This window comes from Gouania willdenowi, chromosome 24, assembly GCF_900634775.1.
Source record: "Gouania willdenowi chromosome 24, fGouWil2.1, whole genome shotgun sequence".
Classification (NCBI taxonomy): Eukaryota; Metazoa; Chordata; class Actinopteri; order Blenniiformes; family Gobiesocidae; genus Gouania; species Gouania willdenowi.
In genome coordinates this window covers 3,981,404-4,009,391 of record NC_041066.1, presented here as the reverse complement: position 1 = coordinate 4,009,391, position 27,988 = coordinate 3,981,404, and the positions used below count along the sequence as shown (strand labels likewise).

General features: G+C 39.2%; 1 protein-coding gene across 6 annotated transcripts in view; it reads right to left on the bottom strand.

Annotated features, from left to right (window-relative positions):
• The window catches only part of enah (ENAH actin regulator), a 70,938-nt gene that overhangs the window by 13,442 nt on the left and 29,508 nt on the right, over positions 1-27,988 (bottom strand). For 3 of the 6 annotated variants that reach the window (XM_028440015.1, XM_028440016.1, XM_028440014.1), the window contains exons 3-10: positions 21,760-21,937; positions 21,417-21,489; positions 16,485-16,723; positions 5,900-6,682; positions 4,354-4,661; positions 2,431-2,573; positions 2,261-2,309; positions 644-695 (exon numbers count right to left, since the gene is read on the bottom strand). In XM_028440015.1, coding sequence (XP_028295816.1) covers positions 644-695; positions 2,261-2,309; positions 2,431-2,573; positions 4,354-4,661; positions 5,900-6,682; positions 16,485-16,723; positions 21,417-21,489; positions 21,760-21,937 — 1,825 coding nt within the window. The remainder of the gene's footprint in view (positions 1-643; positions 696-2,260; positions 2,310-2,430; positions 2,574-4,353; positions 4,662-5,899; positions 6,683-16,484; positions 16,724-21,416; positions 21,490-21,759; positions 21,938-27,988) is intronic. The other 3 variants (XM_028440018.1, XM_028440019.1, XM_028440020.1) reach the window with 3 other exon arrangements.

Here is a 27,988-nt window from a genome sequence, read left to right as displayed (position 1 = left end):
TCACAAGCACACACACTCACGACGTGAAGCTCACACACAGACCTACAGCCCAGCTCTTCCACCACCTCCCGCACACAGCAGTAAGATGCACACACACGTCCAAGCACACGCAGAGACAGACGGGAATACACACAAGATATGTCTGTACCATAGACTGTAAAAAGAATGAACGGGACAATCTCTACGGTGGAGTGAAGCTTTTATTTTTAGAACTCCCCCTGCTGACTGGCTGCAGTATAGGTCATAAACCCCACCTCCTCATCTATTTGTGGTTTCAATGTCAAGGCTCTAACTGCCTATCTGTCGAAGTGTCCATGGCCAAGACAATTAATTCCAAGTTGCTCCAAATGATTGCGTGTCTTGCATGGCAACTCTGTGCTATTGGTTTGTGAATAAGCTTAGTGTTGGAACTATACTTCATAATAAATGCGATATATAAATCAAGTCCATTTAACATTTACTCAGAATGAAGATGACACATGGATATATGAGTGGGTAGGTGAGCAAGCTTAAGTCCAGTCAGCCAACTCCTTTCATATTTAACCCTGCTCCAGGGTCTGATGGTCATGGGTTCCAGAATATGAAAGGGCCATATGTTTTGCTTTATCATTTGGGACAATCCCCTCTGTCTTTACATTCTTACCTGGTGTGCTACAAGCTGATAATTTAGCTGCAGTGCTTGTTTCTCCATCATCCTGTTGGGAAAAGGGTTCATATGTCAATGCATTCTAATCCAGGGTTACACACAAAAATCAGGCAGAATTCCATTATTGTGCACTATGAATCTGATTGGGACCAGTAAATTATTACAAAAACAAAAAGTTGATGTGCCGTTGCTGTGTGTGTATTTTTATAAATTGCATATATTGTTCCCTCCAAAGTAAGTCCCCAGTTCCAACTATGGGCCAATAACCCAAAGAAGTTCACACATCCTCAACTGTACTAAAAGCAATATGACAGCTCAGACAAAAACATTAAACAATAGTGTTGGCAAAACAAGAAATCAGGTCGTAAATTGAAATGTTACCGAGTAGATGAGAACAATAGGCTTAATTGTAACAATCAGTTAATCTTTAAAGGATCAAAAGATTTTATCAGACAAAAGTTTTATTTATTAAATCAATAATAATACTTTTATTATCCTTAAAGGTGCAATCTGCAACTTTTATAAAAGTAACTTTTTGTCATATTTGTTAAAGCTGTCGCTATGTAAGGACAACTTTACATGAAACTAGTAGTTTATGTGAAAAAAAACTGGCTCATTGAGTCCCCCTGCTGCTCCTGCAGCCTTTGGCAGATTGCCAGAATGCACCGCGACCGGGCAAAATGAACCAATGAGAGCCAGGATTGTGTTTGAATATATATATATATTCAATATACATCATATATTAGAACAAGGTCCAGCTGTTGCTCACAGTTCCCGCCCCTTTCCCAGGGCTAGAGCGCCGTCTTTTTCACAGTGTATGGTCTGGAGGAGTAGAAGATGGAATTGGTGACTATTCTGCTTGAAACGTACAGTAATTACTGCTGCTTGATTTACATTATGTTTGATTTGTAATTGTTACACTATAACTCTGTAATCCATGTATTGCTTTTGTGCAAACAGCAGCCTCCATTTGAGCTGCTGTAAGTGACACTGTGTTATTGCTGCTGCTGCTGCTGAGGTGTGTGCACATTGAGAGAGAGAAGTGCTGCAGTACTATGCTTTTAACAGAGCATGTTATATTACTGTGATGTTGCTTTCGGACTAACGTTAGCTTGTTAACTCCTCTGAGGGAGGAACTTTGAAAAGTTTGGAGGCAGGGCAAAAGAGCTGCGGGGAGGGAGGGAGGGGGAGAGAGGGATCTGAGAGTTGCGGACTGCACCTTTAAAAACTTTCCAATCATCACAGGAAAGCCTAAATTCTAAGCCTAAAAAACCTAAATATTATAGAGCAAAACCAATTCACCACATGACTTAGCATCCCCGTTCTCGGAGCCAGTTCTAGCAGTAAATTTGTTTTGTAATGTTGCACAAATCTCTTTAAAGCAATTTCTATTTACAAATGTACTACAAATAGAAATCCTTGAAAAAAAAAAACTAAAGAGTATAATATTTGTAGCCCTGGCTTTCACACACGTTAATACACAAACAGGGTTAATTACATAGAATTTGAGCTTTTGTTTGCCTCCAAAAACATTCCAACTCTGATTCAGAGTTCACCATGACAAAGAGTTTGAATGAAGTTTGTTCAAATCTTCGAGGAAGTCTTAAGACCTACTGATTTCTGTTCAGGTTCAGGTGTTGAGCCTCTCTCTGCAATTCTTCTTCTACATAGAAAAAAGGTCAAACACAAGCATTAGTCTGACAATTGGCAGTGGAACCACATCTGGCATTATCTCATTAATATGTGGATTAGCCCAACCCGATGCTGAGAATTTGAGACATTACCTCCTAGCCAAAAGGGCGCTCATCTCTTCCATAAGTCCTCCGCCTGCAGGCTGTAGACCATTGCCTCTGGTATCAGCTTTAGTAGCCACAGCCACAGCTAATCCTGACATGGTTGCTGCAAGGGCTGCCCCTGCATCCTCATTCTTAATATTCAAGAACAAACCATTATTGAAGAGATTACTGACAAAGAATGCGACAACAATTAAAGCTTCAATGGGGTGTCAGCATTAAAGAAAAAAACTTTTCGGAAAGATACATTGTTTGTAAATGTGTCTATTATTCAATCATTAATGTTTTTGATCAAAGTAAAAAAGTGCTCAAATACAATATTTGGGTTTTAGATTTTTTTTTGCATTCAAACTCTTTCTTTTTTTTTCATTGAAGTGCTTTTTTAAATGAACATTTTATTTTTGATTGAAGGAACAACCTTGATATAAATATATCTGACATCTGACTTTATCCTGAGCTTCACCAAATACCCTTTTGCTCACTAGCCATGGTGCTTTAACAAAGTTAGAGGCTATGCACCATTTTCACAAGCCACAATTGTTCTGTTGCATATTTACCATTTATATTCAAATTTCTGTAGGGACCATCTGAAAATTAATCTGGAGCTATAAGACCAATGACCAATTAATATTTTACTCAGTATGTCGTAAGAAATGATTTCTGTCCCTTTAAAATATACCTGTAAATAAATAAGCAAGAAGTATGGCTTACTTTAAATTTATAATAAACAGCCCCTTTAAATGCAAATTATCACAGTATCAGTTTTATATCATATCAATTACTTATACACCACTTGTGTAAATCTCTTGGTTCTTGTAACACAATTTGTATACTTATAGAACAATAATAGAAATGCTTTTAACAAGTGTTGCAAGAATTAGAAAATAAAAACCTAAAAAACTGAAAAAGATAACAATAATACACAATTTACTGTATTTCTCCGCATGTTTGGTTTATTTTTATTTTCTGTACGTCTACTACGTTGAAAAGGTAACTGACCCGAATGACCAATGATGGTAGTCACCAGCAGTTGTGTCGTTATTGCTAAACTCAGCTGACATTAACTCAAAGTTCCGGTAACAGTACTTGACAATAAATACACTTTTGGTGCAAAATGTTAAGTTGTAATGTATAAAAACAAGGGAAAGCATTTTTTTCTGCATAAAAAAACTGTCCTCATTACCCTTTGATACAAAGCTATAACTTTCTTTACCTTCCTGTTTTCTGTTGGAATTTTCAATCATGTTAAACACACTGAATGGCCTTGTGTAAATAATGTGCTTTACAAATACATGCGCCTTGTCTTCTGTATCACACTGCTTGGCTTTATGGGGCTGAAACCTTCCTAAAACAGATTTTAAAGCAGTGCAGTAAACAGACCCTCTGTACATCGTGCAGTTAGAGTATACGGACATTCACTGCACTGATGTCCAGCTTCTCCCATGACAATTAAAATACCACAATGCAAAACTAAATCAATAGTTTTATCACTGTTAGCATACCTTAAATACTCTCATATTGAATATGATATTGCATGTAAAGATATTCGTTGTTTTTATTTATTCTTTGACCCCATTTATTTTCCTCTGTTAAAGTGTATTTTTTCCTTGTTTTACTTTGTTTATTGAGATTTTATTCTTTTATGTTTTTCTGAACACTTAACTGCAGTTTTCAAAGTTGAAAAAGCCTTTTTTGTCTCAAACAATTTTCTTACTTAGGGTGTTTCTTTTTCTTTTCTAGTTTTCAAAGTTGAGCTGTAGCTCCTTATTGTCAAGTTTTAGTCCACTTTTAATATGTGATTTGTCCTTGTTATGTGGATACGAATGGTGGGGCACTGCACCACAAACTAAATCTTTCAAAAAATATGAATGTGGTTAGCTTAGCCTTGCTCGTTCGAAATGTTTAATGACTCACCCTTGTCACTTTACGCAGCTTTGCTCCAGCAAGAGCAACAGCAAGGCCTGCAAAAGGGCGGTCCTCTGCAGGAGAAAACAGTCCACTGGGAAGAGGAGGTGCAGGTGGGAGTGGTGGAGCTCCAGGAGGAGGAGGTGGGCCTATTGGAAGAGTCATCCCGCCTGGGGTCAATGCACGTGGGAGTGGTGGAGGTGGAGGTGGAGGTGGTAGAGGGTGGGGAGAAGACACATTCGGTGTGTTGGCTACAGAGGTTGCGGCTTCGCTGTATGCTTGGAGTGGAGCACTATTCTGAGTAGGTAACCCCATGTCTGTGTAGGGTAAAAAATCAAGGTTGGGAAAATATGAGAAATAATGATTATAAATAAACCATGATCAGAAGTCTAGAACCGTAATCACTGAGGCAACCTCCATAATAAAATACTTAACATTTGTCAATTTTCAAAATTCCTGTTTTCATTGGAATATAATAAATATTGTACTTTATGAGCTCGCAGAAACTGTGCAAGCAATACAATTCCAAGAATGAATATCCGCATGAGCTGCAGCCTAATGTCTTTGTGCACTCTCTCCAAAACGGTCAAGACAATTGTAATGGAAATTGCTTTCCAGAACAATAGGAGAGGCATAGCCATATTAAACCAAAAATCACACAAAAAGGCTTTTTGTCCCTCAACAGGAGAGGGGTCCAGCTGCAGCTCCTGCACACTCAGCTCCTGCACGCTCAGCTCCAGAAGCGAACCATCCATATATGGGGTTCTGCACAGCAGCTCTTCTCCTAAAGGTGGCGAGTAATGCAATGTTTTGGGTGCGAAATGCCATTAACAACCAAAGAAGAAGAAGAAGAAGTTACTATTACTCAGTCCTACACTGTGGGTGTAGTGACAGCAGGTCATTGATCACCACCGCTGTATGACTGTACAATAAAACAGTCTTGGGGCATTGTACTTAATATGTAAATATATATCCTTGCCCCTGCCTGTAAATATGTATATAATCTGTATCCTTTATACCTTTTATACTATTTTTTATATTTATATTTTTCTAATTATATTTCATTTTATATATAGCTTCTGTTATTGTATTGCTTACTTATCTTCATTGCACTAGTTTTCAGGTGTTTTTTGGGAGTTTTCTGTGTGTTGCCTTTTTTTGTCTTTTTCACTGCACTTTATCTGATGTGAGCAGCCATGACGGTGGATCAATAAAACTATTTATCTATCTATCTATCTATCTACTATTAGTTTCTTCAGATGATCTGTCGATGTAAAATACAATAATTACACTAGCACAAAGCCTTTTTTATTTTTATAAGGCCAAGCTAATGTGGCCTAGTTTTTTTTCAAATAGATGAAATGGAAAAGCTTTCTATTATTTGTCATGACATTGAATTTAGTCGCAAGGGTTAATTTTGATACCATTAGATTGTAATAACAGTCGTAATCGAGTGCGTTTTTATAATAACATTTTCACAGTTTACCCTGGGAACGAGGAAGTGTGTAGTGCAGCAGTGATAAAAAGAGATGAAAATCTGAGCAGAAGACCTTACCCTCAGGCTGAGGCTGACAGAAGTCTCCCTGAGCTGGCTGAGGCTCCGGGGATGTGACAGTGGGTGTGTCTGATTCTATTGACTCCAACAGGCCCAGGCCAATGGGAAGGGACATGTTTTCAGCAGAGGCAGGTGTTTTGATAGCCGCCGCATTAGGTTCTGTGGAAGGAGAGGGCACACCAGGGGCCTGGGATGAGGAGGGGGAAGACAAGACAGAGGAGGAAGACACAGGGGAGGCTAAGGTACAGGTAAGAGGAGGAGGTGTCAGTGGAGGAGGGGGAGTGGGACAAGTGATTCCATGAATGCTGTGGCTGTGGGATATGGTCACAGGAGATGGTACAGAGAACATTGGAGGCCTGTTTGGAGATGGTAAATGGGGCTTTTGGGAGAGAGGGGAAGGCACTACAACAGGAATGAATGGCCTTGTACCTGTAGCCCTCCCTGGGGGGCTGCTTATCATGACAGGTGGTGAGGGAGGCAAAGGAATAATAGTGCATGAGGACCATACTACAGATTTGGGTATAGTGGTAGGAGTAGGGGCTTGGGAGAAGGCCTGCTGTCGCCTTGGAACAGTTGCATATTGAGGAAGGACAGGGTGAAATGCAGAACCGAGAGAGGTGGAAAAGCGAGAGGCAGAGTGCCTGAGCGGTGGTGTTGGAGGAGCAACCGAACAAGGTGATGTTATCCCAGAAACAGGAAAAGTTTGTCTGGAAGGAGCATCATGTGTGAAAGGTGTATTGCTATGCTCTTGAGTTGTTTCACTAGAAACTGTGCTTTCAAAGGCTGTGTGTGTGTGTGTGAGAGAGAGAGAGAGAGAGAGAGAGAGAGAGAGAGAGAGAGAGAGAGAGAGAGAGAGAGAGAGAGAGAGAGAGAGAGAGAGAGAGAGAGAGAGAGAGAGAGAGAGAGAGAGAGAGAGAGAGAGAGAGAGAGAGAGAGAAACACAGGACACATCAGGGCAGAAGAGACATAAAATAAAGAAAGCAGGAAGAAGAGGCCATCACAAAGACAGGAGAGGGAAAGACATGTCAAAGAAAGACAAGGCATTCAATGGCAGGAAAAAAAATAAGTGAAGCTGATAATGCAGTTAAGTACAGAGAAAGAATACAAGCTTTAATTGTGGGTTGTGTGTACGTTCCTAGGCTGAGGTTCTACTGGAGTGAGCAGGACAGACAAAGCCTTTGTGATGCTGCTTGATATTAAAGCAGGAAAGGTTTAACCACCAAATTATAAGTGGTTATACGTCAAAAAGAATACATACAGTTTTCTAGAGTCAGCTCCTGATTGGGAGCTGATTGATTTGGTTTTTGTAGCTTCAGTCTCATCTCAGCATTGGTGCGGGGCTATAGAAACACAGCATGGTACGCAGCACAGCGTAAGAAGCGAGGGGGACACATGAGAGGATCGAGTTACTGAGAGTTACTTTGTTGTTCTTAACCACCTTTGTGGTGTGTCCCAAATGGATTTGAGAGATTCCAGTTCATATTGGGTACAGATGTTCCTGTACTTTTTGCCAGCTACTTGATTGTGCCTCACCATGTCAGTAGATCCTGCCTCTTCCACCCTGACACTCTGAAGCTTGTCAGAGGCAACATAGGTGTGATCTGCTGTGGTTGAGCCTGGCCTCTATGATCAGTGCTTGTTGTTCTACTGAATTATAACATTTTCTACTCTTATTATTGATATTTTGTTTATTTATTCCCAAAGTATGAAGTGATATTTTCTTTTTAACAAATCAACTTTACACACTGTGGGACAAATGAAGGTCTCTTGTCTTGTCTACTAGTGGATTTTCCTCCAGTGTTCTCCCAGACGAGTCCCCTCTCTTTTTTTACTCATTTGAGTGTGATCTCCGTTGCATATGCTAACAGTGCAGCTGACTGCAAGCTGCGACTGCTCCAATGTAAAACAAGAGCTTACAATAACAGCTTCATACACACCAGAATTAGCTCCAACACACATTCTTTTGTTTTCCGTAGTAATAAATAACACCACATTAAAGAAAATATGGGAAAAAGTACTACGAAAACCTTAAATAAAAAGGAAAATCTGAGAAATCAGGTAAGACCTAATGTAAGCACCAGCGATGGGGTCAATTATAATTGTAATTGCGTAATCAATAGTTCATTAAAATTATGACATAATGTAATTGGAATTGAAAAAATATGTTGCTGTTGTAATCATAATTAAATTGTAAGTGAGTTCAGATAATTGATTTTGTAATTGGAATTGGAATGAACAATTCTATTAAAACTGTAATTTACAATGTAATTAAATGCAAAACTGGGGAACCGTGTTATAGTTCTATGGCTTACACATAGGCATATGTAGATAACAATTATTAAAATATGTTTCATATCAAGTTTTCCTGTTAGTTTTCTTGAGGATCATTACTATTTAAACATTTAGTCTAGGGGTATACTTAAGCAAAAAAGGCTCAGACACCCACAGCAAAAATATCAATACCAATATTGTCATGAATAATGAAGCCTAACAATGTAACCAACAGATTAAAAACAAATTGGATGACAATATTTGTTTCTGTATTTTACAGATGATTTAAGACATGGGTCATAACGGACTCGTTATCATAAGAGATGCTAACAGAAAGCTAACACAAGAAGAAGGTTAACTTTTATGGCCTTATTTATTAATGGCTCAATAATTGTGAGTAATTGTAATTGATCTTTATTAATTGAGAACGTACCAGTAATTGTAACGGATTTCAGGGGGAAAATAATATTTGTAATTTTAATTGTAATTAGGCAAGGCAAGGCAAAATTATTTGTATATCACATTCCATGCACAAGGCAACATTACTTCAACAACAACATAACCAAAAATCTCCCTCTCAATCATACGCAGTAGAGAAAAAGAATGCCATTAACTATAATTTAAAAATGTTCACATTGGATGCTGACTTCAGCTCAGCTTCTTTGCAGCATAGCAACTAAACACAGCATCACCATGTTCACTGTGAGCTCTACTATCTGACCTGTGTCCATAGATCTGAGAGACCTGCTGGGTTCATACCTGACTAACATGTCACTGATATATTCTGGACCAAACCCATTCACAGATTTTTACACCAGCAGCAGAATTTTAAAGTCTATTCTGAGGCTGACTGGGAGCCAGTGTAAAGATTTTAAAACTGGAGTAATGTGTTCTGACCTCTTTGTTCTGGTTAAGACCCAAGCTGCAGCGTTTTGAATCAGCTGTAGCTGTTTGATGCTCTTTTGGGGGATTAATTTAATCCAAAACTAATCACAACAATTTTCAAATGTGGGTAATATGCAATAATATGCAAGGTTTTGTCAGCCTGATGCTGTGTCATTAGGTAAGCAGATCACATTCCCATTGTTGCTGAACATCTTCTTTAACAGAAATGGCTCCCACGATCAGTGTGTGAGGTTGTTGCTTTGGCTTACCAAGGAGCTTTTGTTTTCCTGAAGTTCTTTCAATCCTCACAGTTCTAGAATGTTGTGTGCTGCCCTCATTAGAGCAGGATCCTAGGTCATTCAGCAGTGGGGCGAATTGATTGTCCAATTCTACATGAGGCAGCGCTATGGGAAGGGAGTGCCGGCCAGTCCGTGTCATTACTGATATCAGGGCGCTTTGCTCGGCCCGTTAGCCTTTGAAGCAGATATGACTTTCTCTTAGGCTTAGCTCCAAGAGTATTCAAGGGTGAACTTGCACCTGTCAGCTTATCAACGGGAACAGGATCCTCCTTAGATCTGATAGCTTTGTTAGCACTGGCTAGTAGCAAGTTAGCTTTATCCTCTCCGCTGTGCATTGTCATTTCATTCACATATCCATAGTGTCCATTAACCTTTACTTTAGTAATATTCCTTGCACTGTAGTCTCCAGTTCAGTAATATTTTGGAGAAGGTTACTGTATTCTGTTGTGGAAAGAGCCATTCTTCTGCTAGTTAGCTACTTGTAGCTAGTTAGCTTTGCTACTCAGCTTTCCAGTTGAGCCAACAAATAAAAAAGGAGTGGATTAGTAGAAAAATGCTAGTCAACGTAATCGTAACTGCATTGTAATTGAGCATGGATAATTGAAAACGTAATTGTAATTTAAAAATGGTCAATTACAGAGTTCAATTACAATTGAATTCCGATGACAGTGACCAGCATTTTTTCCAATTACAATTGAATTACATTTATGTTTTAACCTCAGAAAGTCAATAACAATTTTCTTCTCAATTACTAAAGTTCTATTACAATAAATCATAATTACTGAGTAGAAACAAATCAGTGTTTTTCAACCAGTGTGATCGTCAGGTGTGCCGTGGGAAATTATGCTATTTCACCTAATTGGTCTAAAAACATTTTTTGAAAACAAATAATGAATTATCTGTAAATAATATGCCATTGTCGAGTGTCTGCGCTGTAGTAGTGACTGGCAGCGTATTGCATTGTACATTGAGACAAGAGAATTAGTGATGCATGAATGTGACAGGTGGCGGTGACAGCATTTTGGCTAGTGAGACTGCGGTGTCAATGATGGATAGGTTTTTGAAGAGGAAAAATGCTAACTGGGCCCTGGACAAAATTCGGATCCCGATGAAAGCCCTAGTATGAGTGGAGGTCAAAAGAAAGCAAAGACGGTGAGCTCGAGGTAATACAGCGAGAGTTACCTTTCATTTGGATTTACTTTCACCGGGGATGCAACGACACCGATTCCGTTGTGCTTGGTGTGTGATGAAAAGCTATCTAACTGTACTATGGTACCAAGCAAGCTTAAACGCCATCTCCAAACGAAACACCCTTCGCTTAAAAACAAGAATGTGGACTATTTTGTTCGCCTGCGTGAACACACGGAGAAGCAGGCAACATTTATGAGAAAAACCACAAAGGTAAATGAGAGAGCCCTCTAAAGCCAGCTACCACGTAGCTGAACTTGTAGCTAAATCAAAAAGGTCCCACACTGTGGCAGAGACGTTAATAAATTGTAAATTGTATTGTAAATGAGATGCTCAGACCTGAAGCGGTTAAAGAAATAGCCAAAGTCCCTCTCTCAGATAACACCATTTCTAGACATATTGCTGACATGTCTGCAGACATCGAAGGTGTGGTTTTGGAAAAGATCCATATCAGTGAGAAATTTGCTCTGCAACTTGATGAGTATACGGATATTAGTGGACATGCTCAACTCTTGGCCAGTGTGCGTTTTGTGGATGGAGACGCAATCAGAGAAAACTTCCTATTTTGCGAGACATTGCCAGAAAGAACGACAGGAGAGGAAATTTTTCGGGTCACATCACAATATCTTGAACAAGGAGGACTTAAGTGGGAAAACTGCACGAGTGTCTGCACTGATGGAGCCGCAGTCATGGTCGGGTGCACCAAAGGCTTCGACCAATGGCCAAGACTTTACCAGCAGACCTAACCCTTGTGTTGAATGATGTTGTGCACATGATAAACTTAGTAAAGACACGTCCTGTGAAAAGCCGCATATTTGCATCTTTGTGTGAGGAAATGGGAGCGGATCATAAGGCCCTGCTGTTCCATACGGAGGTCCGATGGTTGTCGCGCGGCAAGGTTCTGGCCGGTGTGTATGAGCTGCGGGAGAAACTTAAAGTATTTCTGACAAATGAGGGATCCGATTACGCAAAGCTGCTTGCAAGGGATGAGTGGTGTGCAAGGCTGGCATATCTGGCGGATATTTTTCATCATCTGAATGAACTGAACACATGAAACAAAAACTTGCTCACAAGTACGTATAAAATAAGTGGCTTCCGTTCAAAGATGCACCTCTGGCAACAACATCTGGAAAGCGGCAACCTTGAAATGTTCCCACTCACCAAGAAATGGCAACATGTTTACACTGCTGCACTGTGTGAGATAATAGGTAAACATCTGAAAACTCTGGAGGAAAAGATGTCATTTTATTTCTATTCAGCCTCCACGGACAGTCTTGACTGGGATAGGGACCCATACAGCTCAGCAGTTGTTGGAAAGGACATGACTTTACACGAGCAGGAGGAACTAACTGAACTGAGACAAAATCGTGGTTTCAAGCTAAGCTTTGCTGATCTACCTTTGGACAGTTTTTGGTTGACTGCTGCCAAGGAGTTCCCCATTCTGGCAAACAAAGCTATTTTGACATTGCTCCCATTTTCCGCGACATATCTGTGTGAGGTGAGCTTCTCAAGCTTGACTGCTATAAAAACTAAAAACAGAGAGAGACTGATAGCCATTGAGGAAGACCTTCGTGTGTTTCTTTCTTCAATTCCTGCCAGGATATCAGCTCTGTGCTCATCCAAAAAGGCCCAGGTTTCACACTAAGTGAGTAAAATACACTGATTGACATTTTGTACATTAAACTCTTCATATTTCTCAGTGTGGAACAGTAAAATCTTACCCAAATATTATTGCATCTGTCATAATAAGCACTACGTTTCTGCATTCCTGCTAATGGAATGCCTTTAGACAGAATTAGAATTTGCAAAACACTTTGAAGTTTTCTACTACCTTTAACACCACATTGTTGTAGTATTTATTATTTCATGCTGTATTTTTAAAGTGGACATGTTAAGTGCACTTTTTGTTTGAAAGAAGATATATAAAAGATAATGAATTATTATTTTCTTTGTGTTTATTTGATTCATATTCAAGACACTTTGATAAGAATGGCTAAATTGTTAATATAGGCTACAGAGTATCATTTTTTAACATTTCCTCTTGTGTTAGCTTATCTTATGATAATGGGTCTGAAATCAGCTGTAGAATACACTAAAAACAAATATCTATCATTTAATTTATTTTCTATCTATTGGTTACCTTGTTAGGCTTTCTAATCAATTAAAATAGAGGTTTTAATAATTTTGGTGTGGGCATTTGAGCCTTTTTTGTGTCAGTATAGCCCTCGATTTCACATTTCTTTTTTATTGTATAATGTGGGAAAGCTTGATATGAAACACATTTTAATAATTATTAACTACATATGTGTAGAACTGTACATAGAACTGTAACATGGTTCCTAATGTTTTGCGTTAAATCATAATTGACAATTTTTAATAGAATTTTTATGGCAATTACAATTACAAAGTAAAGATGTCAATTAGAATTGAATTATGACTATGACAGCAACAGATTTTTTAAATTACAATTACAGTTATAACTAGAACTGCAAGCATGAAAGGGGGCCAAGCCTTCCCATGCGACTCGGCCCCCAGGTTTCGCGGAGCCCATGGAAGTCCGTCACGAAGGATGACGGGCTTGGGGCGAGCCTCAGGACACAGGCCAATGTGCCATTTGCAGTGAATAGGTAAATATGAAGTTTTGGAAGACGTTATTTAAAATGTGAAAGTTACAAGCCAAAATGCATTTGCACCCATTATAGCGATACCAAGTGGTGCATTATTTGGTATGGGTGGTCTGTGTGCTCTTCTATATGTAACTTGTAAATTTCACAGCCCTCAACATAATACTTCACCTGAAATAAATGTTTGTTTATTTATATGTTATGCTGTAACAAGCACACCCACTTTGACCAATTGTACTTAACTTTGAGATACGGCCCCAAGAGCAACCCAAATTCATACCCACCAAATTTGGTAAAAATCGGTCATGCCATTTAAGATGTATACATTTCTCATAATTGCAGTGCTCCCAAGAGGCCTAAAACATTCAAATTTGGCTCATACCTCAGTCACATACCAACGAAGGATCTGAGATTTGGTGCTGTTGGCAATTATTTTGACCGAGATATGCAACAGTTATACATTTTTATAGCGAGCTAGAAAACTGTACTCTGTAATTATTCAAGCATATTTTGAGCCAGCACATTTTTTTATCAACTTTAGATCAGGTCTAAGGCAAGGCAAGGCAAGGCAAGGCAAATGTACTGTATTTGTATAGCACATTTCATACTGAAGGCAACTCAATGTGCTTTACATGATAAAACATTCAACACCCCAAGAAGGAGTTCGAAAAAGTAGGTTTTTGATGTGTAGTGACTTACAAAGAGCAATATGCCGTGGGAGTGAGCGTGGCCTATGTCAGAAGATGCAACTCTATGTAAGGAACACGTGGATATGAAGTTTATGAAGATGTGAATTAAATTGTCAAAGTTAGAGGCCAAAATGTGTTTGCACCCATTATAGCGCCACCTTGTGGCACACTTTTTGGTATGGATGGTATTTGTGCTTTTCTATATGTACCCTGTAAATTTCACAGCCCTTAACATAATACTTCAGTTAAATTTAATGTTTGTTGTGTATGTTGTAATAAGCCACCCCTACTTTGACCAATTGCGATTAACTTTGAGTTACGGCCTCAGGAGCAACCCATGGTCATACGCACCAAAATTGGTAAAAATCGGTCGTGTCATTTAAGAGATATACATTTCCCATATTTACAGCACCCCCTAGTGGCGTAAATTATTCAAATTTTGCTCACGCATATTTTGAGCCAACAAATTTCTTTGCTGAACTTTAGATCAGGTCCAACTGAAGATATGAAGTTTATGAAGATGTGAATTAAAATGTGAAAGTTTGAGGCCAAAATGTGTTTGCAACTATAGCGCCACCTAGTGGTGCAATTTTTGGTATGGGTGGTCTGTGTGGTCTTCTATAACTACCCTGTAAATTTCACAGCCCTCAACACAATAATTCAGCTGAAATAAATATTTGTTTATTTATATGTTATGTCATAATAAGCCATGCCCACTTTGACCAATCGTGATTATCTTCGACATACGGTCCCAGGAGCGACCCGAGGTCATACCCACCAAATTTGGTAAAAATCGGTTGTGCCATTTAAGAGATATAAACATCCCTTATTTGCAGCGCCCCCTAGTGGCCTACATTATTCGAATTTGCTGTGTACCCCCACAGTCACATGCCAACCAAGGATCTCAGATTTGGTGGTGTTAGCATTTATTTTGACCGAGATATGTACCAGTTCGCATTTTCATAGCAAGCTATAAAATTTAACTCGTTAATAATTTGTGCATATTTTGCCCAAACAAAATTATTCCCTGAACTTTAAATCAGGTCCAACTGAAGACTCTACGTGCCAAGTTTCACGCTGATTGGACAAAATCCCAAGGAGTAGTTTGAAAAAGTATGTTTTACAGTTTTTGCTATTTTGCTCCAACAAAAGTTAAGTGGAAATGGACGTGGTCTATCCCAGGTGATTCAGTGCTATTCAGGGAATCTGTGGATATGAAGTTTTTGATGGTGTGACATACGGTGTGGGAGTTATAGGCCAAAACGCGTTTACATTTGTTATAGCACCACCTGCAGGCAGACTTATGTGAGTTTTTGCGTCCAAGGTCCCCTCGGGGTTTTGGACCCACCCTCCAAAGGGCACCACCCTCCCTTGCACAGTTTAGCCTGCAGCAACACTTTTAACAACGGAACTATAAAAGGTAATAATCGGAACAATAACAATAGGGTTCCTAGCACCGCTGGCCCTAGGAACCGCGTATGCTTACACACATGGTTCCCTGGCCCCACGGGCTTGGCCCCCTAATAAAAATCCGAGCGATTACAATAGGTGTCTCAGGTTTTGTTTAAAAAGACGCGCCGCTCACAAAACTTCAGTTTTGGACGCAGGCGTTAACGCTCAAACGCGCTACCTCATGTTTCCAGTTCTTTCATTTCAGCCACCAGGTCCAACCCGGACCGCATCTCAAGGTATGGACCAGCGAACATTGGACTAGCAAAACTGACTCACTTAAACCGCAATACATCCTCATACAAAACACCCATTCCTACAAACACACAACACCCCAATACGTGTCACACATGCACCATGTCATATGTTTGTCCGTTATCCCCTGTCTGTCTTTCCCTCTTTGTTTTTATGAGCTTGCTTTATGATTTTATTTTTTTATTTTATTTTACAATATTTAGTTTACATTAGTGATTCACATTACTATTTATAATCCTCACTTTAATTAGCTTAGAAATGAATTTCATCTTGAGTTAATCACCACATTGTTCTCGTTTCTTATTGAAATATGCAAATAAAAGGTTGTTCCATTAAGGTGTAGATGTGCTGTACGAATCTACTTCCCTGGTTCAATATAGGGTTTATTCTAAAGAAAAACTTTGACATATTTCCTCTTTTTAAGAGGTGGCATCCATGGAGCTAATATTAATAATCATAATTAATCTTCTCATTCATATAACCCATTATTAATTACCCTTATATTCTTACAAGGTGATAGCAAAAAGGACATTTGCTCATATATTAGAAAAGGCAGTACACTAATTAGTCTAATTTGCAAGCCCTTGTAAGATACCCTTACAAACAAGATAAAAAAAACAATCAAAAGGCCAGTCATTCTCTGCAATGAGTTTGAATAACTTTGCACACAACTGTATCTGCCTGTTCAATTTATTAAAACACTTGGTACATATTCAATCACATGTTTTATAGGGAAAACATTTGTAAATTAAAAACATTTTTCATTACCATAATGATACTTTTAATGTGGGCATATAACAACACTGTAACACAATAATTAAGATACTAAACTGTTGATGCAGTCATATATTTTGTTAACAGTTAATCTGTAAGACGATAAGGCTAATTTGCATTATTAATTTAGAAACAGGTCATTTACACTCACCTGCATTGGAGCTGCATCTCCCTCTCTCCCAAACTGGCTGTTCTCTTTCTCCTTTCTCCCCCTCTACCACCTCCTGCTGATCACTTTCCCACGACTCCAATCTGTGCCTCTCTGCCTGAAGCTCCCTCCTGTGTGGCTCGCCTTCCAGCTCCAGTTGCTCCAGCATTCGTTTCTCCAGGAAATCCTGTTCCTGATGTTCCCGCTCCATCTCTTTCTGTCTCTGCAGCTCTTGAATTTGCCTGAAAGAGAGAAAGACTCAGTACTCGACTATTTTATTTTAAAAGAGGAAAACATATTTTTTCAACAAGCATTTATTACTATATATCAGGGCCGTCCAATTCGGGGCCCGTTGGCTAAAGTTGGCCAGCACGCGATTGGTATTGGCCCGCTACCCATATTTGAAATTTTACTTAATATAAAAAACATGTTTTTTCCCCATTTCCAGCAGTCAGAATGCATTTTAGTTGCCCTTTGTTCTCATCACCCCAAATTGCCATTGTTTTACATTAGGAGTACGGTGGCGCTGTTGAGCTCCCGTTGCCTCAGATCTGCAAGCATATGACCAGAAAATATGTTAGGGTCAGATGGGTGTGTGTGTGCCTGGGATGCCAGTGAGAGACAGACACAGGGACTGGGGCAGGTAGCAAATTTAGTGTGCATATTTCAAGCACAACTCTTCAGCAGCAAAACAGCCTGTTCTTTCTGTGCTATTACTAATACTAACAAACGTGAAGTCCTACAAAAGACGGATCTCCCCTGTGTCCCTTAACCACGGTTAGGAGACTAATGTAGGAATGGTAACACTAGTGTCTAGGGCTGCCAACTTTGGTTGTTTTGTTGACTAATTGGTCGATACCAAGATTTTCATTGGTCGACCAGCAACGGTTTTGATACCATAAAAAAAAAAATGCAATGCACTTATATAGGTGATAAGGATTAAATATCAATATAATGTATTTAATGCCTAAACACGATTCTATGTCCAGCAAAAAAACAAAAAATGCACAAAAAGACAACAAAAAGAAATATACATAATGACTCCAACAAATATACAGAAAAATACACATTACAATAGCAAACACATTTATCATGCGCATCTCCCACAGAATTAAACCAGGGAAATTGCACACGCTATTTTACTTTGCACCTGCAAATATACCCCTTTATAACACTACAGAGTACAGAGTATGTACTACCTCTTTGTACATCCAACCTTCAAACACGTACTCATTTGGCCATAATTGACAACTCTACTTAAGCCCCCACTATCTTAATACATACTTCCGACGGGCACTGTACTAGCATATATAGAACAAAAGGAGGAATGTATTATTAAACTGTGACACGCTGATGCGTGTGTGTGTGAGAGAGGACCTACGGAGGAGATGGAGGTAGCGACAGGTAGCGAGCGCGCGCGCGCACGCACGCACGCACTCACATATGAGCTAACTTGAGTGTCCACCGGCACACAAAATGTGAAATAAATCCATCCCGTCATTTTTTTTGTGGTCTTTGTAAGTCTTACAACAGAGAAAATTGCTCCATTTAAAATTTCCCAGATTTGTGATGTAAAAAGTCAAAGTTAACTCCACCCCCAACCTGATGAAAATGTTATGGCAATTTTTATATTCATCATCATATCGTCAAATGTATGTTCATGTGTACAATTTGTCATGTTTTAATACATGATGACTCCATTACTCTTTGCACTTTTGAACAGCTGAATCATGTTAGATTAAACAGTACAGATCGTATTGTACTCAGTGCAACACAGAGTCTCTGCTGAAGGCCAAAACTCAAACTCACATGCAGATATACACGAACGCACACACGATCAAGGATAGATAAGAGTGGCGCCCAATCTTCCTCATAATATACACGTCTTCATCATCCTCAAATGTTTCCACTGTTGGGCATCTGACTCCCCCCTTCTCCCTTACCTCAGGGTGGAACTTTTCTGTTATCTGTATAAAAGCTTAAGCTGTGAAACTGTTAGTTAGAGCGGGTCTTGCCTTTTTGCTCTGCCACGAGCCTTTTGCCTTTCATTCTTTCAGGATGGAAGCTTCTCTTTTACTCCTTTTTATTTTATTTTATAATAAATCTTTTTTATAAAATCATCAATGCCTCGCCTGGACTCCATCATTCAACCTGAGCAATAAATCATGTCTCCAAATGAGGTCAACTGCAAATTTGCCGTGACAAAACTTTTGTGAAAGTCCGCCATTGCTTGTCTCACTAACGAAGGAGTGATGGGTACCAGTAAAACTAAATACAGAACTTTCCTGCTGCTGGTGCCGTGCCTCCACAGTGAACGTACACTGTAGTGCAAGTACTATTTGTTCATGCGGAAGAGCACTCTGCTCTTGTGGTTCGGCGCATTGTTCTATCACCTCGTATTGCTGATCTGACGTGTTTGTGACACAATCCAACGCAGCGGTTGGAGAAAACAAATGTTTACCACCTTCAATGCACTATTCCTGTAGTTAATGGAAGAGGAGAAAGTGGCTTAGCAGTGGCTTAGAGTTTGAATGATTGCTGCTGCTGCTGAGATGCACGGACCCTGAAGAGCTAATACAGACTCAAAATAACAATAGCCGCTTAAATAGCCATGTGTTTTACTGTAATGTGAAGTTTTTTGGCTGAAAACAATAACAGCAGTGTGTGGATAGCAAAAATAAAGTCACTTTGGTGATCACTGATCAGTCTCTATAGACACGCCCACTCATGAATATGCATAAGTAGGCCCCAAAATGGTCCGATTTCAGAACTGCTCAGAAAGTCACTTCTCAGAGGGCGCTCTATTTATTTTCTTTAATTCAAAAATTATTAATAGCATCATATAGCATATCGTAAAAGTAATAATTTCAGAAAAAATCGTATGTCTGCATGCTGTCTGTGCCTTATAATTAATTATTTTAGTTAATAAAACCCCGGAAGACAAAAGTCTTAGTGGTCACCCCCTCCTGCTCCAATCACAGGATTTAGAGAAAGGAGGGGTGAGCAGCACCCACGAAGGTGCCTCCTTATTGGCTGCTGCGATATATAGTGAAGCAATAAAATAAATCAATTTAAAACAAAACATGCATTGCTGTCTCATAATGATTGCACTTCTTGTAGTGTCAACCTTTGACAGCATGTGCAGACAAGTAAAAAAAAAAAAGAAAAGCCTTCTGACATTGCTAGTTGAGAAGCACCAGTGAACAAAGCCTGTCTGGTCTGAGTTAATAAGAGTTGGAAGTAAGTCTTCCAACCGCCTGGCAAGAAGTTTTGAGAGCAGCTTACTATCAACAGATATCAGACTGATAGGCCATAAGACCCACACACATCAGGTGGTTTGTCCTTGTTCAAAATTACAGAAATATTGGCAAGGTTTAAGGTGGGGGGAAGACAGCCCCTGTCAAAAGAATCTAAAAACAGGTTTGTTAGGGGGCCGACTAATATCTTACCAAATGTTTTAAAAAATTCAGGTCCCTGGGCCGTCTGGTCCAGGGGCCTTGCCTCCCCTGAAAGTGGATATAGCCTCTGAGACTTCATCCTTGCTTATCGGCCGACACAGAGCAGCCTGTTGTTCATTGGATAGAGACGGGAGCCTTTTCTTATTCAGAAATTCTGCTCTGCCTTCTCTACCTTCTTTGAAATCGATGACTCATATTCTCTCTGCGGCTCTTCCTTTCCATGGTTTAATTCTATGAGACATGCGCATGATAAATGTGTTTGTTTTTTTTTTACTAATTTTTATATATTTTTTTGTTTGGTGTATTTTTCTGTAATGTATCATTATGTGTATTTTTGTATCTTTCTGTTGTCCTTTTGGGCATTTTTTGTATAATTATTGTTTTTTGTTGCCATTGTATTGTGATTCTTGAGTCATTTTGTGTATTTTTGGATCTTTTTTGGTGTAGTTTTGTGCATTTCTGTTGTCATTTTTAGTATAAATATTTAATTTTGTGTATCTTGAGTCATTTTCATATTTTTTGTTGCTGTTTGGTGTATTTTTCTGTAATGTATGTTTTTTGGAGTCATGTGTGTTTATGGAGCCTTTTTCTATATTTTGTGCATTTATGTTGCCGTTTTGTGTACTTTTTCTATACATATTGTTTAGTTTTTTGTTTTATTTTACTCATTTAGTATATTTTCATTATAAATACTGTGTGTGTGTGTCTACCTCCATCTCCTCCGTACGTTATCTCTCACACGCGCGCGCATCATGCACAGTGTGTGTGTGTGTGTTTACATTGTAGCTGCTAGCATCTTTCGTAACACTTAGAATAATATAAGAAGAAACACTCACCCTGACGCAGAACAAACAATAATCATAGTAGAGCCGTGTTGTGGACCCATCCGCTCACAAAAAAGTTACATTCCTCTGTCTGAAGAAGCAGATAGTTTGTGATATGGTCGGCTAATGGCCGTCAGCACAACCACCGCCCACAGTCATGGAGACGGAGGAGGAAGTGAAGTCCGTGACCCGCGATTTAAAGGAAGTTTGCCATCACTGGAATAATTTTAAATAACCATGAAATATTAACTTAAATTCATTTTATCACTACAAAAACGTTTTCAATATTGACCTTTTTTTTTCTTCACCCAAACAAACTGCGACACAGTGACGTCATTAGACAAGAAACCGGAAGTAGCGCGCTCAATATCGCGCTCAATACCGAGAGTGAGCTGTAATCTTAAAATTAAAATGAACGTTTTTGCTACACCAAATTACTCCAAAATAACAGATGCACACACTTGGGGTATTTGGAAGCCGTTGACTACGTTTCAGTTTGAATTCATACCACGTCGGGGAGATATTCACTACACCCGCACACACACACACAGACCTATTTTGCTTTTATAGATAGATAGAAATTAAAATGTTTTATTTTCCTATACTGCCATTTCAATGATGACAATGCACTTGATGTTATTTTCTTGGCTTACCTTCTCTGTGTTTCCGTTTCCTCTTGTGTGGGGCCATTTTGACCTTGTGGGCTCTGTCTGCACAAAATGGGGCCTGTAGAAATGAAAAACAAAAGCTACTTATCTTAGACAATCAACTAAGTCATTATAAAAGAAGTCCTCCATTTTTCAGCAGCCTGAATTTGTTTTCTTTTGTTAAAACGACTTTTTATTGACAAATATGCATGTGTTTGCTTGCAGTAATAACCAATCAGAGCCTGATTTTTTTAAGTCAAATATAAAATTATATAGCTTATATAGCTAGTGTTAATGCAACATTGAGGCTTATTTTTTAATCACATTGTCCAGTGTGGGCTAATCTCACCTGGTTCTTGGGACGTGAGTACCTCCAGTGCATGCAGCATGGCACTGGCAAAGACATTAGCATCCTCCTTACTGCCAAAATTAAGTCCGTAGACCTGTCTGGTATCACGCCACTGGTGGAAGGTCTGTGTAGCCTGGTTGTACTTCAGCCCCTTGGGAATGGCACAGTTTATCACCACCTACCCAAAATGTGGTTAAGGAGGAAACAACATACACAATGAATGATAACTACGAAAGGTTCTCATGTTCTCTTCTTTCAAAAATCAGTAGAATATAGATAAAGGTTTGTCTGCATTTACCAAAAAAGAACTCAAATATCACTCAACAAAAATGTTCATTATGCCACCACCAGTGGCGACTGGTGAAAAATATTCTTGGAGGGGCTGTGCCATATCAAGTCAAAAGTCAGTTTCAGTAACCCTCCTAATACAACTGAACAAAAATAGCAGGATTATCAGTGCTCTGTAAAATAATAACTTTTTAATGCCATTATTAATAACTTGTAGCCACTGGCCACTACTATTTAATCCCTACATTAATGCTTACAGCACTTTTCCTCAAACTCACGCACACTAACAGGAGAACAGGAAGCAGATAATCAGCTACCAGGCTCCTCGCCTTTAGAACCAGCTCCCAATCTCAGTACGGGAAGCTGCTATTCTTTCCACTGCTATTCTTTAAGGCTAAATTTAAAACTCACTTATTCAAAAAAGGACGAGACTAGTAACAAAACCCTGAAGCTAAATTGCATTCAAACACAATCCACCACCACCCCCCCTTATCGTGGGGGAAGAGTGGTGGAGGTTGGATACAGGTGATGCCAAGACAGGCACGGTTTTGGTTAAGGCAGCCCTTCTCAATTAGTGGGGTGGGGGGTGTGGCACGATGCCGATCGGAGGGGGTGATGTGGGGGGTAATGGCACATCCACTACTGCAGGGGGCTGTGGGTGAGTGTACGCTCTATTAGACACCATAAAGCAGGGGTTCCCAAACTTAAAAGCCCACGACACCAAACATATATTCTCTTTGCACTCGAGACAAGGGTAAACCAGGATTAACGTGTGTACTCCGGAGAAATTGAATCCGCCTCCCTGCTGGGTACCTAGGGGGGCGCATCGGAGGGGGTGACGGCAAACTGGGCCAAACTGGACCCAGACCGGACCCCACGGGAGGAAGCAGGGCATCAATTAAAGACGTTACACCTCAATCACGACATTTTTCAGCAAAAATGTGCCAAATATTAACAACAATCATCTTTGTGAATGCTACTTCAGTGAACCAGTGAACACTGTTAGCATCATACGATATAAGGTAGCATAGGAGCTGATATTGCAGCATGGTCTCTGGATGAAGCAAGTGCTGTAAAAATACAATTAGATTCAGAAAAGAGATGATGAATGAAGACGTTCCGGCGAAAAAAAACAAAGAACTGGTGTAAATACCTTGTAAAATGGGACATAGAGTTTACCTTCCTAAAGAGCAGCAGGATGGGACACAGTTACACTTTCTGTAAGATTAGTAACTGAGATTTTAGCGTCTCCTACGGTGGAAGGAACGGCGTAAGTCAGCATGAAAAATCAGCATTTACAATATGTGCATTTTTATTTTACAGGCTAGTGACATAAATACATGGATGATGATAAAATAGGCAGTTTCACAATTATTCAAAGTTATTTTGACTCATTGGTATCACACAAAATGTACATTTTAGACATGGATGTGTGGTATATACACATATATACACAGTGTTTTTGATGTTTGTGTGAACTTGGGATTTATAGGGGTTTTCTAGCCATCTGAGGAGGAGGAGTAGGAGGAAAAAGGAAAAGTTAAAGTAATGAAATTAATAAAACTTTACCAAAATTAAAATTATGGACTATGAATCTAGAATTTTTGATTGAGAGAAACCACCTTTCTGCCAGAATTGTGTGTGTGTGTGCAGTTTTATCCTCCTACACTGCTTTCAAAAAGTGTTAAAGAATGTAAAGTCTGCTACAAATGTGTCTAATAAGTCATTAGTGAATACCAGAGAACCACATGAGTGAGCATGAGAAATTTAAAGAAAATACGTAAAGAAAATAAAATGTTAATTTATTAGCATAACATGTCTAACTTAAGGACAAGCAATGCAAAATTAACAGTAAATATGCAATGTGTTGACTTGTATATGAACTGTAAGTATATTAAATAAACACATGTGCTTCATATATCGTTTATGTTTTCATTTAGGCTGGTGGCACATATTGATCAGCTGTTTGTTAATAAATTAGCCTGTGTGGCATTTTGCATCAGCAAATTTAACCCAGAATTGTCTTTCCAGTTTAGACTTGATTTGAAATAAAATTATCCAGATCTATATCTTGTATCACAATTTTGAGAAAAAATATTGAGATATGAGTTTTGGTCCATATCACCCAGCCCTAGTAGGAATGTTCACAGCATTTCAATGTTAATAAAGGTCAGCCTACCACATTCTAATCACATAATTGTATTAACAATGGACTCCTTCAGGTTCCTGGCAACCACAGTCTCACAGGACCTAAAGTGGACCTCCCACATAGTCACAACCAGAAAAAAGGCACAGCAGAGGAAGTTCAACCTGCCCCAGGAGATGCTGATCATGTTCTACATCTCCATCATTCAGTCTGTTCTGTGCACCTCCATCACTGTCTGGTTTGGATCTGCAACCAAACTAGACAGACACAGACTACAACGGATAATCAGGACTGCAGAAAAGATCATTGGTGTCGATCTGCCCTCCATCCAAGACTTATATCTGTCCAGGGTCAGGAAACGGGCAGGTAACATCACTGCAGATCCCTCACCCCCTGCACACAATCTGTTCAAACTCCTCCCCTTCGGCAGACACTACAGATCACTGTACGCCAAAACAACCCACCATAAAAACAGTTTCTTCCCCCAGGCTGTAACTCTGATCAACGCTAAACAGTCAATGAGTGTCAGACCTGTTTCTGTGAAATAACAATGGAACTAAACATAACAACCCTGGATCAATCTATCACTGAGAATGTTCATGTACATACTATTTAATTTAAATGTTCACCTGCACTACTCATCACTGCACTATTATCTTATTATTATTATTACTAGTATTATTATTATTATTATTATTATTATTATTATTATTATTATTATTATTATCTTATCTGTTATATTATTTTATTTAGTTTTGCACATATTAGTCTAACTACTGTTTATATTTATGTTTATATATTTTTTCGAGTTGATTGTTATGATTTAATGTATACATTATTAGAGAGAGCACAGTTCACCAAGTCAAATTCCTCGTGTGTATAACATACATTACGTGGCCAATAGAGTAGATTCTGATTCTGATATACTGTATATGTATATATCCCTGTGGAGGGACGTGTCTACAGGCCTTATTAATTATTTAACTATTCATGTTGTAGACAACTCTTTCTTTCAGCTACATTGCTCACATGTTTAAAATGTCTCAAAGACAATAGTTCAAGGAGACAATGGGAACTAGCAGTAAAACGGGAAGGTTTTGTGGCAACTGAGAGGTCCGGGATATAATATGAATAGTGGAAGTAATATTAATAATAATAATAATAATAATAATAATGTAATATAAGAATATAATATACTAATAATATGGCAATATCAATAATAATACTACAATGAGAATACCAGTAACTATAATATAAAACATTAATAACAAAAAATAATATGAGAATTAATTATATTATAAAAATAGTAATAGCAATAATACAGTAGTAGTACAATTATACAATAATAATAATTGTCAAATGCAATGTATAGCCTTAAGCAATGTTGTCAATAAAAACCTGAGCAGTTTCTGGGTTCCTTTTGTTCTGTTTATGTCTGTCTGTCTGTCTGTCTGTCTATCTATCTAACTAATCTATCATGTCTGACGTTTGTTTCAAACAAATCCCCTGAAAACTGCTTGAGAGTTGAACGATTTATGAGAACTTTAATTGTGTAAGCACATGATTCCTCTATAGATGTAACGCACTGTAGGAGAAATTGCCACTGTTCCAAGATGGCCGACCTGTAGACGCAATGCTCTAGTGGGCTGCAGCAGTCGAAGCGGCATCTACGTATATTATGTCTACAGTTTTTATTCGGGATGTCCTGATTCAACTTTTTTACTTCTGATACGAGACCGATATAAGTATTGCTCGATACGGATATCTACACATAGTCCTCCAACAGGTGCTGTCCACACAGGCACAGAAGTGACATCTTACCCCTGTACCATAACCACCAAACTGTTTACACACCATTTACACTGTTGTCCACGTACTCATTTATTTCATTTTATTTATTAAGCAGGAAAGATTTAAAAGAAAATGGCTCAGTACAAACTGATTTTCAGTAGGTTCCTGCTCTGCAGAACACACAAACACAGCATTCAACATCAGCTTAACACTACACAAAACATAGTCACAGACGAAAGGAGAAACACACTGGTGTGAGGCTACAGTGTCCGTCACTAGTGGTCACAACGATAGCCGTCGGCCAGATATTTCACCACAGTCTTTTTAAAAGTCCAGGAGACTGTATGGATCTTATGGCGATCCTGTTCCAGGCCCTGGTGAGCTCACAGAGAAAGGAATTTTGTCCGTAGGTGTTCCTGTAGTTAGGTATGGGTAAGATTTAGATTGTGGTGGATCTGGTTGAACGCTCGGATCAAGAGCTGGGTCTTAGAAACAGAGCAGACAGTGAGGCTGATGGGGAGTTGTTGAGCAAATGGAAGTAGAGCTTAATCCGATGGCTCTGGAAAGTCACTGGTGCCTACCAGAATATGATAAAACAGTGCAATGGTAGGTCCAACCAGCGAGCCTGTGGTGGATCTTGTATGCTCTGTTGTAGAGGCTAGCCACGGGATTTATAGTTTAATAAAGTTGAGAGTTTTTGGTGTGCAATGAAATGGGGGTTGGAGATTGATAGGTGTTTCCGTGGTGAATGGAAGTACATGCATTCTGTTTTCTTAGTGTTGATAGTTAAATGATTGTCTTGGAGCCAGCCATGCAAGGACTGTAAATCTGAAATGAGCTTTTGATTAATGACCTCTGTGTTTGGGCCAGATACAAAAATCACTGTATCATCTGCATAGAGCAGCATTTGTGAGTGGTTTACTGCATGTGGGAGATCATTTATATATATCTGGCAGGGGGCCCAGAATACTGCCTTGTGGTGCTCCCATAAAGCAGCCCAGCGGCCCAGATTTTATCTATGTACACCGCTCCCATGGTGTGCCCCTTGTTCAGGGAAGCCCATATTTGTTCAGTGAACAAGAACAGTGCGAACATGGTAGACCTTTGGAATCGGAAACTACTCTGTGAGTAGGTTGTTAGTCTCAAGATAGTCCACAATTTAGTTGTTTAGTGTTTTTTCAAGTAATATAGAAAAATCTCTGGGTTTGGAGAGAGCAGACGTGTTTTCATTCGCTTCGATAACACGACCTTGGCTACAGCTGGCTACAGCTGAACAGCCTGAAAAATTGGGCCCAAGACTGAAGGAAAATGGTGAAAAAACCACAGGGAGGCCCTTCAGAACCCAATTCGGGTTTGGAAGAGGTCAAGGAGATGATACGCGAGGGTCTACGAAACCTATCTGCCGAGATAAAGTCGTTGGAAAAGACGCTGGAAAACTCACTGGAAAACCTACAAAGCGAAGCAAAGGTACTGAAAGAAAAGAATGAAAGAAATGCTGAAGAGATAAAATTGTTGAACGCCAGGGTTGAACAGCTGGAACAAAAGGAAAGAGAGAAAGATGTCATCATCACAGGCCTAAAGATAAAACCCAGGAGTTACGCGAGTGACGAAGAAACAAAATCGATTGAACAACAGGTCATTGACTACCTGGAGTCGAAGGACATTGTCCTGAACCCTGACAACATCAACTCCTGCCATCACCTGCCAAAGAAAAATTATAACAGACCTGTAAAAATAACCTTCACGAATATGAAATTCAAAGGAGAACTACTGAAGCAAGGAAGAAAGCTGAAGGAAACGAAGGTTTTTATAAATGAAACCCTAACAAAAAAAAATGCAAGCATCACATGGACGGCACGCCAAATAAAAAAATGGAGGAAAGATTCTAAAGACGTGGACAAGGAACTGCAGGATTTACATCACACCACTGGGAGAAGAGAACGGAAAACCAATCCTCATCAAAACAATGGAAGACTTGGGAAAATACGAAAGATCCACCTAAAC